At 41.1% G+C, this 16,485-nt stretch overlaps 1 protein-coding gene across 1 annotated transcript in view; it reads left to right on the top strand.

Moving 5' to 3' along the window:
• Positions 1–249: 249 nt before the first annotated feature.
• Mki67 (marker of proliferation Ki-67) overlaps positions 250–16,485 on the top strand; it is a 28,622-nt gene continuing 12,386 nt past the window's right edge. The window contains exons 1-10 of the mRNA XM_034490019.2: positions 250–578; positions 5,624–5,702; positions 5,791–5,906; positions 8,512–8,578; positions 11,049–11,094; positions 11,497–12,459; positions 13,294–13,469; positions 14,279–14,540; positions 14,627–14,745; positions 14,844–15,015. Of these exons, the coding sequence (XP_034345910.1) occupies positions 487–578; positions 5,624–5,702; positions 5,791–5,906; positions 8,512–8,578; positions 11,049–11,094; positions 11,497–12,459; positions 13,294–13,469; positions 14,279–14,540; positions 14,627–14,745; positions 14,844–15,015 (2,092 nt within the window). The 5' untranslated portion in view covers positions 250–486. The remainder of the gene's footprint in view (positions 579–5,623; positions 5,703–5,790; positions 5,907–8,511; positions 8,579–11,048; positions 11,095–11,496; positions 12,460–13,293; positions 13,470–14,278; positions 14,541–14,626; positions 14,746–14,843; positions 15,016–16,485) is intronic.

Here is a 16,485-nt window from a genome sequence, read left to right as displayed (position 1 = left end):
CCGCCCCACCACCAGGCCCGCAGCTTGGCCCCACCTCTGGACGGCCCCAATCCTATGTCGCCCTTTCCATTGGTCTCTCGCTGGCCGCTCGGCCCAATCGCAACACTTAGCGCCAGAATTTGAACCGCCGTTTTCGTTTGAATCAGGCGGGCGCGGAGAGCGGCCTTGGCGCGGAACCGCCTTCCGGACACTCGGAACGGGGCGGCGGGCGGCGGGCGGCGGGCGGCGGGCACCAGGGACGCGGGCGGCGGGAGTGCGGGTCGGGGAGGAGCGAAGGCCGCGGGTGGCCGTGGTCGGTCCTCCGCGGCTGAGAAGCCGAGGGCTCCGACGCGGGCTGCACTCGGTGAGCGGCGGGCAGAGCTAAACTTTCGCTGACTGGACCGACTGAGGAGCGGCCCAGCGGGTTGGGGTCACTGCGAGCTTCACCGAGAGGCTACTCCGCCCTCGGCCGCGGTCACTGGCTCCGGACTGACGGCTCGGCGGACCATGGCGTCCTCGGCTCGCCTGGTCACCATCAAGCGGAGCGGCGAGGACGGCGCACACTTCCCGCTTAGCCTCAGCTCCTGCCTGTTTGGAAGGTGAGTGCGCGCAGGGGCCGAGGTGACACCGGGCAGTGACCCCGCTACCCTACCGCCCTATGCGTTTGACCGGGCTGTCCCTGTAGCTTGTTCGCAAGTCCCGCTTGTGCATTGGGAGCTTCCTAATTGGGATCGGGATTTTACACTTGGTAGACGCGAAGCTGACGTCGGTGCTCCGCAGCTCCCGCACTGTCGTTCTCTGGCAGCCGGCTGTGGCTTTGGATGTTTCTGGAAACATCAGATAGGCGAGCCCTGCTCCGGGGCTCTGTGAAAATCCCCTTTCCCTACCCCATCTATCGGATGGCAATCTTCCCTGAGGCCTTCCAGGCGGTTGATTGCATTGCCACTTTTGCAAACTTTGACCCTTATGGCTCTTTCGGCCGTGTTTGAAATGTTTTCTGAGAAGATGCTTTAAAGAAAGCTCGTCTTTTCTAACACCATGCAGGTTGGTACTAGGTTTTAGATTTTTGTTTGTCTCCCAGTAGACTAAATTCCAAGGCAAGGGCTGCCTTGTTAATGATTATATCCTCAGGGTGCCATATGTTTCCTGACACTTAAGATCACTCAGTGTTTGACGCAGAGTGAGTGTCTGGTCGGAAGATGGAGGTCAGGCAAGAATGGTAGTCCTCAGACATTGGGCAAAGTCTAGTGACAGATTTTAATGTCATCCTGGGAGAGGTGTCTGCCACTAGTACTGCTGAGTAAGGACAGAGACATGGTGTATTTGGCAGGGCGTTGAGGAATTATCTGGTACAGAGTGTCTGTGGCATTCTGTATGAAGTATGGATTGTGGTGATCTTTCTCTTTAGTAAAACTGGGTTCTAACGTATGTTCTCTCTGCCTGGTGTTTTGATACCCAAAACCTCTGTTTTCTTGAGAGTAAGGAACTTTCTTTTTTTTTTTTTCTTTAAACTAATACAATTTATTTTAAAATATATAACTCAGTATTGACATTTTTAAGTCATCAAAATAATTTATAATAGGAAAATGCCTCTTAAATATACATGATCTCTTCTGAAGCTAAAAGTAATATGCACTCAACCAGTTTTTAAAATCTATTTGGAACATTAAACATGATAGAAAAAAAACTCTTTTGAAGTCCTCTATGAAAGGAAATGTGACAAGTTCCTGATTAGACAGAAACTGTTCCATCTCCAAGAGAGAATACGCAGTGTAACTGTGGCTTCATAGAATGAAGTGGGTAGTGTTCCTTCTGTTTCTATTTTGTGGAATAATTTGAAAAGTATTAGTATTAAGTCTTCTTTGAAGGTCTGATAGAATTCTGCACTAAACCCATCTGGTCCTGGGCTTTTTTTGGATGGGAGACTTTTAATGACTGTTTCTATTTCTTTAGGGGTTATGGTACTGTTTAGATGGTTTATCTAATCCTGATTTAACTTTGGCACCTGGTATCTAGAAAATTGCCCATTTCATCCAGATTTTTAATTTCCTCAGTTTCTGTTGTTATATCTCCTTTTTCATTTCTGATTTTGTTAATTTGGATGCTGTCTCTGTGCCCTCTGGTTAATCTGGCTAAGGATTTATCTATCTTGTTGATTTTTCTCAAAGAACCAGCCCCTGGTTTTGTTGATTCGCTGTATAGTTCTTTGTGTTTCTACTTGGCTGATTTCAGCCCTGAGTTTGATTATTTCCTGCCGTCTGCTCCTCTTGAGTGTATTTGCTTCATTTTGTTCTGGAGCTTTCAGGTGTGTTGTTAAGCTGGTAGTGTATGTATGCTCTCTCCAGTTTCTTTTTGTAGGCACTCAGAGTCGAGTTTTCCTCTTAGCACTGCTGTCATTGTGTCCCATAAGTTTGAGTATGTTGCGCCTTCATTTTCATTAAATTCTAAAAAGTCTTTAATTTCTTTATTTCTTCCTTGACCAAGTTATCATTGAGTAGGGCATTATTCAGCTTCCATGTGTATGTAGGCTTTCTGCTGTTTTTGCTATTGAAGACCAGCCCTAGTCCGTGGTGATCTGATAGGATGCAAGGGATTATTTCAATCTTTTTCTATCTGTTGAGGCCTGTTTTGTGACCAGTTATACAGTCAGTTTTGGAGAAGGTACCATGAGGTGCTAAGAAGAAGGTATATTCTTTGGTTTTAGGAAGAAATGTTCTATAGATATTTGCTACATCCATTTGGTCCATAACTTCCGTTAGTTTTAATTTATCTCTGTTTAGTTTCTGTTTCTATCCATGATCTGTCCATTGCTGAGAGTGGGGTGTTGAAGTCTCCCACTTTTATTGTGTGAGGTGTAATGTGTGCTTTGAGCTTTAGTAAGGTTTCTTTTATGAATGTGAGTGCTCTTGCATTTGGAGCATAGATGTTCAGAACTGAGAGTTCATCTTGGTAGATTTCCCCTTTGATGAGTATGAAGTGTCCTTCCTTATCCTTTTTGATAACTTTTGGTTGAAAGTTGATTTTATTTGCTATTAGAATGGCTACTCCAGCTTGTTTCTTGGGACTATTTGCTTGGAAGATTGTTTTCCAGCCCTTTACTCTGAGGTAGTGTCTGTCTTTGACACTGAGGTGCGTTTCCTGTATACAGCAAAATGCTGGGTCCTGTTTACATATTCAGTCTATTATTCTATGTCTTTTTATTGGGGAATTGAGTCCATTGATGTTAAGAGATATTAAGGAATAGTGATTGTTGCTTCCTGTTATTTTTGATGTTATTTTTATATTTGTGTGGCTATCTTCTTTTGGGTTTGTTGAAAGAACATTCCTTTCTTGCTTTTTCTAGGATGTAGTTTCCCTCCTTGTGTTAGAGTTTTCTATCTAATATCCTTTATAGAGCTGGATTTGTGGAAAGTTATTGTGTAAATTTGTTTTTGTCATGCAATATCTTGGTTTCTCCATCTATGGTAATTGAAAGTTTTGCTGGGTATAGTAGCCTGGGCTGGTATTTGTGTTCTCTTAGGGTCTGTATGTCTTCTGCCCAGGATCTTCTGGCTTTTAGAGTCTCTGGTGAAAAGTAATGTAATTTTGATAGGTCTGCCTTTATATGTTACTTGACCTTTTTCCCTTACTGCTTTTAATATTCTTTGTTTTGTACATTTGGTGTTTTGATTATTATGTGATGGGAGGAATTTCTTTTCTGGTCCAATCTATTGTTCTGTAGGCCTCTTGTATGTTTATGGGTATCTCTTTCTTTAGGTTAGGGAAGTTTTCTTCTATACTTTTGTTGAAGATATTTATTGGCCCTTTAAATTGGGAATCTTTACTCTCTTCTAAAGCTATTATCCTTAGGTTTGGTCTTCTCATTGTGTCCTGGATTTCCTGGATGTTTTGGGTTAGGAGCTTTTTGCATTTTGCGTTTTCTTTGACTGTTGTGTCAATGTTTCCATGGTATCTTCTGCACATGAGATTGTCCTATCTCTTGTATTCTGTTGGTGATGATTGCATCAGTGACTCCTGATCTCTTTCCTAGGTTTTCTATCTCCAGGGTTGTCTCCCTTTGTGATTTCTTTATTGTTTCTATTTCCATTTTTAGATCCTGGATGGTTTTGTTCAATTCCTTCACCTGTTTGGTTTTGTTTTCCTGTAATTCTTTAAGGGATTTTTTCTGTTTCCTCTTTAAGGGCTTCTAGGTGTTTACCTGTGTTCTCTTGTATTTCTTTAAGTGAGTTATTTATGTCCTTCTTAAAGTCCTCTGTTATCATCATGAAATACGATTTTAAATCAGAGTCTTGCTTTTCTGGTGTGTTGGGGGTATCCAGGGCTAGCTGTGGTGTGAGAACTAGGTTCTAATGATGCCAAGTAGCCTTGGTTTCTGTTGCTTATGTTTTTGCCTTTGCCTTTCACCATCTGGTTATCTCTGGTGTTAGCTAGTCTTGCTGTCTCTGACTGTGGCTTGTCCCTCCTGCAAACCTGTGTTTAGCTCTGGGGTGCAGACAGAAACCAGAAGGATCCTGGCCCCTGCTGTTTCTTGGTTCCTGTGTCCTGATGGCTCTGGGCGTCCCTCTTGGGCCAGGAATTTGAGCAGAAGTGGTGGTTTTACCTCTGCTCACAGGTGTGTTGGCACTCCTGGGAGACCAGCTCTCTCCTGATGGTATTTGGGTATGGAGCCTTGTGGCACAGAATCAGCTATGGGAGCAGATGGAAACTGGAGGAGTAAAGAACTTCCTATAGCTTTTGTTGTTTAAAAGAAGAAGTAAATATTGTCATGAGTGTCATTCATTTTGATTATTCTGCAATATTACTTAAAAATACTTTTAACAAGTTTTAAACATTTTAAAAACAATTTGCATTTGGTTGTGTGGTATTTATTATAAGAGGTATGCTTAGACTCTTCATGTTCATAGGAAGGCAGCCAGTATATAGAGTATGTTCTGTTTTTTTGAAGTTCACAATGGTGCTATCAGTGAAGCTCCTGGTTTGTGGCTGGGTTAGAATTGTCCCTTCTGTGCTGTGCCACCACAATGCTAGCTAGCTTCCTAGAAAGACATTCTAATCTAGATACTGTTTGTGGTTCAGTGTATTGTGAGGACATCTAAGTCTGTCAACTTGGTGTGATTTTTAAAAACAACAGATTAAAAATTCACGTGGATTAACTATGTGCCACATACTCAGGTGACATATACAACTATAACTGAATAGCAGCACAGGTGCTGGTGTAGACCTTTTGTGTGTGAAGAAACTGAGGCATTGATTACCCACAGGACATTTTATGCTAGTGCCTTCCTGTGTCCTTAAACGCCCATATTGTTATAAATACATTACAGAGTTCTCCTAAAATGATAGAAAGTTCTCTTTTATTTTTGTCTTGTAATTATAACTACTTATATGAAAAGTAATTGTGTGTTCTAGTATTTTCTAATATAATTTTTCTGAAGTACTAGAAGTTTCAGTAATCTTTTATGGATTCTTAGGCAGTACTTGTGAACATTGCTTGCACTGCCCATGATATCTTCTCAGTCCTTGGGTTATTACACTTATAGTCTAAACATACTAGTCAAATTCGCTTAATATTTCGAAAATTTGAGGGTTTCTTCTTTTTAGTTGCATACCCTCATAAAAACCCCTTTCTTTTTTTTGTATTAAGGAGTATTGAGTGTGACATTCGTATCCAGCTGCCTGTAGTGTCAAAAAAACATTGCAGAATTGAAGTCAAAGAGGAAGAGGTAAGTTGGCTTTGGAAATCAACTCTTAAAGCTTTTGAAGGTGACTTCAAGCACATCCTTAGTGTTTGCCTCTCCTCTCTCCTTGTAGGCAATATTATATAATTTCAGTTCCACCAATCCAACGAAAGTAAATGGGGCTACTGTAGATGAGCCTGTGCAGCTGAGACATGGAGACATAATAACAATCATCGACCGCTCTTTTAGGTGGGTGAAAACTAACTGGATGAATTCTGAATACAGTGCTTTCTTCAATCACAAACTAATACCATTGTTGATCTGTCTTTGATGTTGATGGATGTTGGAAATGTCTCACAGGGTGTGTGTGTGTGTGTGTGTGTGTGTGTGTGTGTGTACACATGCAGGTGCCTGACCTGTGCCTTTGGAAAATAGAAGACAACCTCAGGTGTGGTCCTCAGGATTTGGGTTAGGTTTTCCCTCTTTGAAACAGGGTCTCTAACTGGTCTAGGATTCACCAAATAGCTAGATTGGCTAGACACCCAAGCCCAGTGCCTTCCTGTCTTTGCTTTTCCAGTGTTGATGGCACATCTTAAAGTTCCTAGCTCTTAGTCCCTTAGAGAGTATGTTTGGCCCTTAAAGAACAGTTTTGTTAAACTGAGGCAATTGGGCTGTGTCCTAACCTAGGACTGATGATTATAATAAGGAAAGATTAGCATACAGGGGAGCAAGTGCACTGAGGGGAAGCGCTGTGAAGAGGCAGGAAGACGGCTGCCAGTCCAGGAGGCCCAGAGGAGCCATTCCTACAGATGCCTTGGACTTCAGCAGAGCTGTGAGCAGCAAATTTCTGTTGTTTAAGGTACTCCGTCTGTGTTTTAATTGTGGGAGTCCTAGCTGACTAATACACCACAGCTAAGTAACAAGGGAAACTTCTATACCTTTGTGTGTGTGTGTTCTCTCTAATCACAACTTTTCTCTTAGTAAGCCACCATGGTGGCTGTAACAGAGAGGTGTCTTTGGAGTCTTGCTCTCTGTTTGTGGGTGTTAGTGGCATTTTAATAAGTGCATTGCTGTGTTTTAACCCAGCTAGCTCCCAAATAACAGACTGGACTTCTATATTTATTTAACAGCTTTAAGGGCACAACATCTGAGCAGTATTACTCTATTTTAATCCTCTATGCTAATCTGGCTACCACCCAGTCAAAAATCCCTGTGATATTTGCATTTTAGTACTGATTTTACTCTCTGGGCTCTAGGTGTTTCTCATGATGTCTCATGGACTCTCAGGTTGTCTAATCTTTACCTGACCCTTCCTTTCTCCTCTCTTCTCTCTCTTTCCTCCTCCTCCTCCTTCTCCTTCTCCCCCCCCCCTTCTCCCTTCCTCCCTCCCCCTCCCTTCCTCTCCTTTCTCTCTTTCTTCTCTTTTCCCCTGGCTAGATGGAGGTCCAGCCCTGTTCTCTCCCCTTCTCAGTCACTGGCTGATCAGCTAGTTTTGTTGACCAACTGGGGAATAATTGGGGAGCATTGCTTACACAACATAGAGAAGGAGACTTTTGGAATAAGGTTTGCAACCAGAAAATGGGGGCACAGAAATCAGCATTGGAATAATACAAGGATAATCTTTACACAGGGCACAAAAGCATTATACTACATGTGGGCCTCTAAACACTATAGTTAGCATAAAACTTCGTGTATCTGTGTCTGACTAATGTTCTTGTGTGTGTGGTTTATAGCATGTTTGGTGTCTTTGGCTTGCTTATTCTCACAGTATAAGTGTTTCATTTACATAGCACAGTATATACAGAAACATGTAAGAATATTCATAATTTATTCATTCTTGATTGAGAATTTGAGTGATTTCCAGTAGAAATCAAGACTTTATGATCACATGCCCCCCCCATTTCTTGTCTTTGAAATTGGTATTCTACCTGTAGAATTCAGTATTCTATCTGTAGAACTGTTAAATTCTCTATTCTTAGTAATTATTTTATTATTTCCCTGCTTAATAGCTTAAGAACTATATTGAAATCACCCATTGAGGATTTGTTTATTTTTTTAATTAATTTATTTTCCCTATCACTTTTTGTTTTATATTTTTTGATGCTATACCCTGGCATATGGTTGTGGACTCCTGGACATGATTCTAAATTATGCACAGAATTCTTTGTCATTTGAAATATCTTACTTTTAGTCAAATCTTTTGCCTTAGCGATTCCTTTGGATGATAAATATAAAAACATAATTTGTTATGCTTACATGGTATAGCCTTTTTGCCTCCTAACTTTCAACTCTTTATACTTCTTAAGGCTTTTTGTTGTGTCTAGGAACCTGCTGTTGAGTGGCTTAACTTTAAATAGACTTTTTTTTTGATACAATATCTCTTAAGTCCTTATAAAATGAACTTTGTGGACAACTTGAAGGGGCATTTTTATTGACTAGACTCTTTTAAAAAGACTCAGTTAAGTACTGTAATAGCTTGGAGAAGGGTTTCAGATGCTACCTGGCTTTAGATCTTACATAGACAGCACCTAAATTCAAATTAAGCCACTTGACTGAGGTACCAAAGTTTCTGTTGTACACAGTAAAGGATTTCAGCTCTGAATTGATCACCATGGTTTGTCATGATTCTAGTGCCATCTTAAGATGTGCCTGTCCTCTAGGGAGAGTGAAGAAACAGTGATCGTAATTCTGGAATGTAGCTTTGTAATTTTTCCATTTATATAAGGTTTTAGAATTAAAAACTTTTCTTTGTGCAAGCTAATATTCTGGCCGAAGTCTAGAGTTTATTTCAGGGTTTGTTTCTATAACACTTGAATCTGGATGTTTACAGTCTTCACTCGACTCTGTATTGTAGGTTTGAAGGTGGAAGTCATGAGGATGGAAGCAGGTCAACAGAATTTCCAGGAAAGTCACTTGGAAAGGTGAGGGGAAATGCTCAGGTTTGACCTTGATTCTTGTGTCATGATGGGAACTCATTTATATGTTTTAACAAGTGAATTCTCACTTTTCAATTGGTGACCAAGAATGGCTTTCTGATTATAGCAGAAAAATGTAAGTAACAAGATAAGGGAATGACTTGACAGTGAGCACAGTAAAATAACCCAAAACCATATTTCTTTTTGCTGTTACAAAAACAGAGTGCTAACTTGGTCTTATACTCTGCCATACTGTGTTCTGATCTTACAAGCTCATGTTCAAATAGTCTGACTGTATAGAAACTATATGAAAAATTAAAAAAAAAGGAAGGGCATGACTGCTAGATGTGGTGGAGAAGGTTTATCATAGATTGGAAGGAGGACATAGGCAGAGATGGGCATGGGGAGAGTACCGAGTGAACATGGTCCTGAGCTGGGCCATTTGTGGGGGAGCAGAGAGATGAGAGGAGCCACTGGGTCAAGAGGGGCAACCTGGGTCAAGAGACTGGCATAGCCAAAATGGTTGAGTTATATAAGGGCCAGAAGAACTTGGGGGAGTGCATGCCAGCCAGGAGGCCCTGTAACAGTTAGAGGCATGTTAGGAGTATGTGGTAGCCATCGTTCACTTTATGTTAATGGTACCTCAGTTAGCCTTTGTCCCAGGTTTGAGACCTAAGAGAAATAAAAGTTAGAGCCATCTGATGAGTCACTTTGTCTCCTACTCCTTGTTTCTGTCCATAATTACATTGTGAAAAGTGAGTGCTGAAGAAGCTTCCTAGTTAAGAGGTTAGTGCTTGTCATGTGAGGGAATCCTGTCACTTGACAGTATCAGTAAGATTACTGCCACTGGTATTGTTTACTGAAGCACAATTCTGGACACACAATTGGAGGCTTGGTGGGACTCAGTAGCTTTAGGGTAAGTCTTAAGAGTCTTTGCCTTTTCTTTTAGAATGCTAGTCAAACATGTACCATGAAGTAACTGCAGTCCCTTGGATTAGGAGCTTTAGGGTTCACCTACATTTAGCAACAGGCACTCTTCCTTCAGGATTTAAATATTTAAATATTAATATCCATGGTAAATATTGCTTCTTCCTTAGCCGAGCCCAGTGCTTATCGACATCTGGTGGAAGCTATTTTTGAAGTGACACATCAGTCACCATTCAACTTGTAAATAGGTATAAAAAATAAAATTATCAATAGTAGATCTGTGGGGTAGACAAATGTGACTTAATAGTTGATAAACTATTTGTTTACTAGTCTGTAATAAAGTTAAGCATTAAAATTCAGTAAAAATAGTGTGATAGAATTTCATGCCTCTTTAATATATATAATCATGTAAAAATTACAGGACTTGGAAGATAGCTCTATATAAAATGGTTTTTCTATAAGCATGTGCACCTGAGTTTGATCCCCTAGAACCCATGTAAAAAAATTTGGGTATGGTAGCATATACCTATAATCTCCATCACTGAGAAGGCAGAGAAAGGAGGAGGATTCCTGGTGTTTGGTGGCCAGCTAATCTAGCCAGATTGGTGAAGTTCAGGTTTAGTTTGTTCCTTCTCCCTAGAAAAAAGATGATAAGCATCTGAGAAAGATACTCAGCATCAATTTTGTTCACAGCACACACAAGTGTGTTCTTCACCTCCAGAATAGTTTCACATTCCAGAATATGTAGGCACTGTTGGTTCAGAAAGTGTTGAGTTTGATATTCGGGCTCTGAAGTTATAGTGCACATGGATGTGCTGCCCTTTGTGTTTTAGCTTCCTGGCTCTCTGCTCCACAGCAGATACATGCTAGGGATGAGAGCACAGATGCTAGTGAAACTGCAGCTTAGCACATTCTGCATCCATTTCTGGTGAAACTTAGAGCATTTATGGTTTGTGCCTGTGGTGAGTTAACAGATGGAGTAACTTAATTTTAACTTTGCTTCTTTCTTCATATGATGCTGTAAGATATAGTAGTTTTAGAAACTTACTGGGAGACACGGGCGTGGAGAGATGGCTCAGTTGTTAAAAGCACTACCTGCTTTTCCAGAGTTCTGAGTTCAATTCCCAATAATATGGTGGCTCACAACCATCTGTAATGGGAACAGATGCCCTAAATAGCTACAGTGTACTCATTTAAAATCTTAAAAAAAAAAAAAAAAAAGTTTGCTACTCTTCCAGAGGACCCAAGTTCAGTTCCTGGCACATTGGGCAGTTCACAACCACCTGGAGGTACCCACAAATGTGCCTAGATACATGCACATATACATAAATACAAAAATAAACCTTAAAGAAAAGAAAGCTCTATGTCAGCTAAGAAGTGCTGAGGTCATGACCTAGTTTTCAAGTCACTTGGCTATATTTCTTAAGCTTCTACATGTCATAAAGAAGCAGTTTGACAAAGAATGTAATTAATGAAAAGTTTTCATTGTTTAAAAATGACCACACTGAAAAAGGCACTTAAATTCCTGTTCTTATCTTTTAATGTATAGGAACCAGCGCGGCGAGCCTCAAGAGATAGCTTCTGTGCTGACCCTGGTTGGTATTAGTTGCGTTCTGTTCTGGTACCCTCAGCATCACATTGTTATGACAGTGGCAAGGATGGGATCATGGGGACACAGACATAAAATTTCTGGTCTCCCAAACTTCTAAGAGAGTGGTTCCATTTAAACCAAAGCAGAGAGCTGGGTGCTTGCTGTTTTAGTTGCCCAGTTAATCTTGTGCTGTCTGGTGGGATACATTACATCACTGGTTATTCAAAGCTAATGTGCTTTATTCAAGATGGAAATAGCATAATAAGACAAGTGTAAGGAATTAATTTATGGACTAAATGAAAAGCTAGAATACAAGGCAATTTAAAATATGGTACTGGATTCTAGAAATTTTAAATCACTGAGAAAATGTTGAACTTCTGTTTCTTATTTTATATTTATTGCCAAGATGGGAAAGGTCAAGATACCAAAGCTTCAAAAATGACCACTTCAAGAAGATCTTTTGTGCATGCCAAGGGCCTCTCTGCAGATAGTCCTGCCTCAGATGGTTCAAAGGACAGTGTTACCCAAGATTCATCAGAGCATGTAGAATGGCACAATCGCAGAAACATAGGAGAGCCCACCTCTGGGGATCTCTTTAAGAAGTCCAGGGCTACAGCGAGCAGTTACAGGGAACTGAAGTCTTCTCCTGCACAGAGGCTTAGCAATAGCAACAAAAATGAATCTCCCTTTGAGAAACTTTATCAGTCAATGAAGGAAGAGTTGGATGTAAAATCACAGAAATCTCGTAGAAAATCAGAACCCCGATCTGACCATGCAGCAGAAGAATCGTGGAAGACACGACTATTGGTATCAGGCAAGGCAAGACCGAAGTCCAGTGGAAGCACCCCTCTTACAGCAGCCTCTTCACCCAAAGTAGGAAAGATCTGGACGGAGAGATGGGGTGGTGATATGGGGCCTGTTCAGACTTCCACAGAGGCAGCTAAAATGAAGACCCCTGTGCAGAATTCAGAGCAACTTAAGGATGAAGACTCTTGTGTTACTGGCAGAAGAAATTCTGTGAATCTGGATGAAAATGAAAGTGCCCAGGCAGTTCATAAAATAGTCACTCCTGGGAAACTGGTAACTAGAAACCAAACTGCGGTGAAAGTTGGAGATGTTGCCAGCCCTGCTGATACACCAGAAAATGGCTCTTCCAAAAAGAGAAGACGTATTCCTGCAAATGTAGAGGCTGCGTCTGCAGAGACACAAAAGCAGCTCTCTTTAACTCAGGGCCTTGCTCTAAATGAAAAGAAAAGTCCCAAGAATTCCTTCAGCAAACCTGAGAAACTGGCCACAGCAGCCGAACAGACTTCCTCTGCAATACCTGGTCTTAGTTCCATTGATATGAGCAACTTTGGTGATTCTATTAGTAAGTTATCTAATGTAGATCTACTTTCCCTATTAGGTTACTATCTGCCTTATGTATTATGAGTTAATAAGGTGTTTGATTAGTGTAACTAGCTGTGTGTTAAAGAACCACTAAGTACTCTGATACAGTAAAAGGCAAGCTTTATCTGATATATGGGCACTGAAGACTTTGTCTCCTGGCATCTTCCTGCATACTTGTTTTGTGCTGGCTTAAAGAAAGGAAAGCTCCTGGGCTCCAGTGGAAATAACCATTATTATCAGGCACAGCTTCTGTTGGTGACCTATTGGTGTGGTTATCTATCAGTGACACTTGTAATCATCAGCCAGTGTTTGCTTGTGCCTCATAATAGAGTGCCAGTCCTGGACAAGGAGTTTCTATAGACTATTCAGGAAGTTGTATAATGGGTTTAGGTTGTGTGAACTTCCCACAAATACAACCTAAGATACTTTGCCTGCTCATATAGTTTACCCATAAGGCAGATCTGGGTCTGGCCCATGCATGTGTATCTTTTATCAAGTTCCTCAGGGCACTGCTCGTGTTCTGCCTCCTCTGCTGGAGACTGATACCTGCTGCTGTGGGCAGATGACTTAAGCTGATCCCATGCAATTTTCAGTTTTAAGGAGAACTTCCATTCTCTCCAGTTGACGTGCATTGCATCTGGTTTCTCTTGATCTTTTAGGAAGTTCTGAGACTGCTCTGGCTTCAGTTTTATGAATAAAGGTGCCATGTTTCAGTGCCGTTGCAATGCATTACTTTTTCATGCTATTTTGAAATCCTAAGTCCTGGCCTGGCGTTCACATTGCTCTTTTCATATGTTTGCATTCCTTACTTCAGACAAGAATGAGGGAATGCCTTTGAAGAGAAGACGTGTATCCTTTGGTGGTCATCTAAGACCTGAATTGTTTGATGAAAACTTGCCTCCTAATACACCACTCAAAAGAGGAGAAACACCAACCAAGAGGAAGTCTCTTGGCTCTCACAGTCCAGCTGTCCTGAAGAAGATCATCAAGGTTAGTTGCACAGTTAGCATTGTATTTGTACCTCATAGTTCACAGATGTTTCATTCCATCCAAAACCAGGCAGAGGTAAAAGGCAATTGAGATCTTATTTCTCTACCACTTGTCTCATGCCCAGTAACAACCATATGTGCTCTCAGGTAGTTCTGGGAGGTGAGGCGAGGTGATAGGCACTTCCCCTTTGAAGAAGATCCTGACATACCACAGGGCCAAATGACTCTCTGGGATACACTGGCATCATTTAAAAGAATCTGAAGACAGCAGCATATGTGACCACAAGGATTGCTTTGTTTTTTAGGGGAGTACAAGGGCATTGAGGGTGTGGGAAGGAAAAATCTTCAGTAAAACATCTCTGCTGCACATGTAGTCCTTAGGCCTTTAGCCTTCTGTCACCGATCTGTTGCTTTTCCTTGGTGTCACCACATAACTCGGTTTCCTAAATGGGCCCTGGATAGCTTTATTCTTTTAGTACCTAAAAGACTTGGAGACACACCTAACACTTTCCTACCTTGTCCCACCTCCAGGCTCACCCCAGGGCTGTGTTGGCTGAACTGAAATCGGAATACCTTTTTTCACTGAGTAGTGTCCTTGTTTCCACCAGAAATAGACTCCACTGGTGCATATGTTCCCTTCCTCTGCTTAAATAAATAGAGCAATTGACTCCTTTCTTATCCTTGAAAGATGGAGCCACTGGTGCTTCAGGATTTAAAAGCTACATGGTTTGTTGTAAAGGTTTTTAATGGGCATTACAAGGATGTTAACCTCCTTGGTCAGGATTTTCATAAATGACTCTGTCTTGTTAGGAACGGCCTCAGTCTCCAGGGAAACAAGAGTCTCCTGGAGTAACTCCCCCGAGGACAAATGATCAAAGACGCAGATCAGGCAGGACTTCACTTGCTTCCAGTGGAAGCAAATTCTTAAATGAGACAGACATTCCCAAGAAAGGAGGTAGGAAGAGCGGCAACCTGCCTGCAAAGAGAACATCCATCAGCCGAAGTCAGCATGGTATTCTACAGATGATTTGCTCCAAAAGAAGGAGTGGTGCTTCTGAAGCCAACCTGATTGGTTAGTGCTGTATTGGGCAGAAAGAGTTCAAACTCTATTTTCTTACGCTGGGTTTTGAAAAGTTCACCATCTTTTCCTTTTGACAGTTGCAAAATCGTGGGCTGATGTTGTAAAACTTGGCGTGAAACAAACACAAATGAAAGTTGTGAAACATGTCCCTCAAAAGCAGGCAAGCAAAAGACAAAAAAGACCCAGTACTCCAAAGGTATAGAGCTTCAGCCATGAAATGCTTTTATTTTTAGTTGTCTTAGGCATGTATTATTCATGCTGTGATATTTTGTCTTGTCTTGCTTTTGTTTGCAGAAACCCACAAGCAACCTTTACAATCAATTTACTACAGGCCATGCAAACTCGCCCTGTACCATTGTAGTAGGGAGGGCACAGATTGAAAAAGTAAGCGTGCCTGCCCGACCCTATAAAATGCTGAACAACTTGATGCTAAACCGAAAAATAGACTTCAGTGAAGATCTGTCAGGTAAATGTAGTCACATTTACAAGAAGGCCTGTAGTCACAGCCTTCTTGATCTTTGTGTCTGTGACTTCCTTGATACTTGTTACCTCCTTCTCATGCTCCCTCTTACAACCTTAGAACCCCAGCTAGGAGCCCGGTAGCAGTGAGTGACTACAGGATAACCTATCACACCAGCTTTCTGCTGTCATAATATTCAAAGGTGAAGTTGGTTGGGAGTCAAGGACAGGTCTTAGTCAATTTGGGGGATCTGTGTTTTATAGGAAGCAGGGATGGAAATCTCAAGTGCATAGCCTCTGGTGAGTTGTGTGTGTACAGAAAATGGAAAGGTGCATTGTGGTGTGAGGACAATTGGGTGTTACTATCTTTTTGGAGGAGTTGCACTGATGGCTGATCTTAGGAAATAAGTTAATTTAGAGCAGTATTAATGCTTCTCCAAGATTCACTTTTTTTCTAGTGAGCTTAACTGCTTGCTGAGAGGAAGCCATGTAAGAAAGGTTTTTCTGAGCTATTGATAATTGAACTGTTTTCATTGTCTTGAGTATCAGTGAAGGTGTGACTTAGACTTACTTGTAAGAAAGCAGATGTGTTTCATGTTCTTCAATATGTCATAGTTTCTGGGGGAGAATTACAATTTGAACTGAGTAGGTTGAATCTTATTTTTATTTATTGCTGATTGGGAGTTGAAAATGACCAAATGGGCTGGAGAGATGGCTCAGCAGTTAAGAGCACTGACTACTCTTCCAGAGGTCCTGAGTTCAATTCCCAGCAACCACATGGTGGCTTACAACCATCTGTAATGGTGTCTGGGGGCCCTCTTCGGGCATGTCTGAAGAGAACCATGGTGGTGTACTCATATGCATAAAATAAATAAATAAATATTTTTAAAAAAAGAAAGAAAATGACCAAATACCTTAGTGTATAGTATTTTGGATCAATTCATTTATCTTTATAAAAATAACAAAAGATAAAAACAAAAAATGAATCAAATATATGTATGCGATTATAAATTGAGGCTGATATATAATATATTTATATTATATTTCAAAAACTCTCAACGATAAGTGAGATTTTAAATATGCGGTACCCGAGACAGTGAATTGTCTTGAGTGTCCCTTCCTTCTACACTCGTTCTTGGATTCAGACAATTCTCATCTGTTGGTGTAGGCAGCTTCCTCCCCGCCACCCTTCCCCTCCCACACAACTTTTTTTTTTTTTCTTGAGATAGAGTCTTCCTATTTAGGTTAACTTAAAACATAAAGAGATCTGCCTGCTCTTACTTTCTTAGGGCTACCATGCCTGACCTGACAGCTTCAATTCTAAAACATTAGAAGGTAAACCCTGATATTTCAAGTAAGCAAGTGAGGCCCAGAAGGCTATGGAAGAAGGAGGGTTTTTGAACAGACCAATGCAAATAGACACTTGAACAGTTCCCAGACCCATTCTGTGGTGAATGTCAGCTCAAATTCTCATTTT

This window comes from Arvicanthis niloticus, chromosome 1, assembly GCF_011762505.2.
Source record: "Arvicanthis niloticus isolate mArvNil1 chromosome 1, mArvNil1.pat.X, whole genome shotgun sequence".
Taxonomy (NCBI): Eukaryota; Metazoa; Chordata; class Mammalia; order Rodentia; family Muridae; genus Arvicanthis; species Arvicanthis niloticus.
The sequence above is the reverse complement of the archived record's forward strand: the minus strand, read 5'-3'. Positions and strand labels throughout refer to the sequence as shown.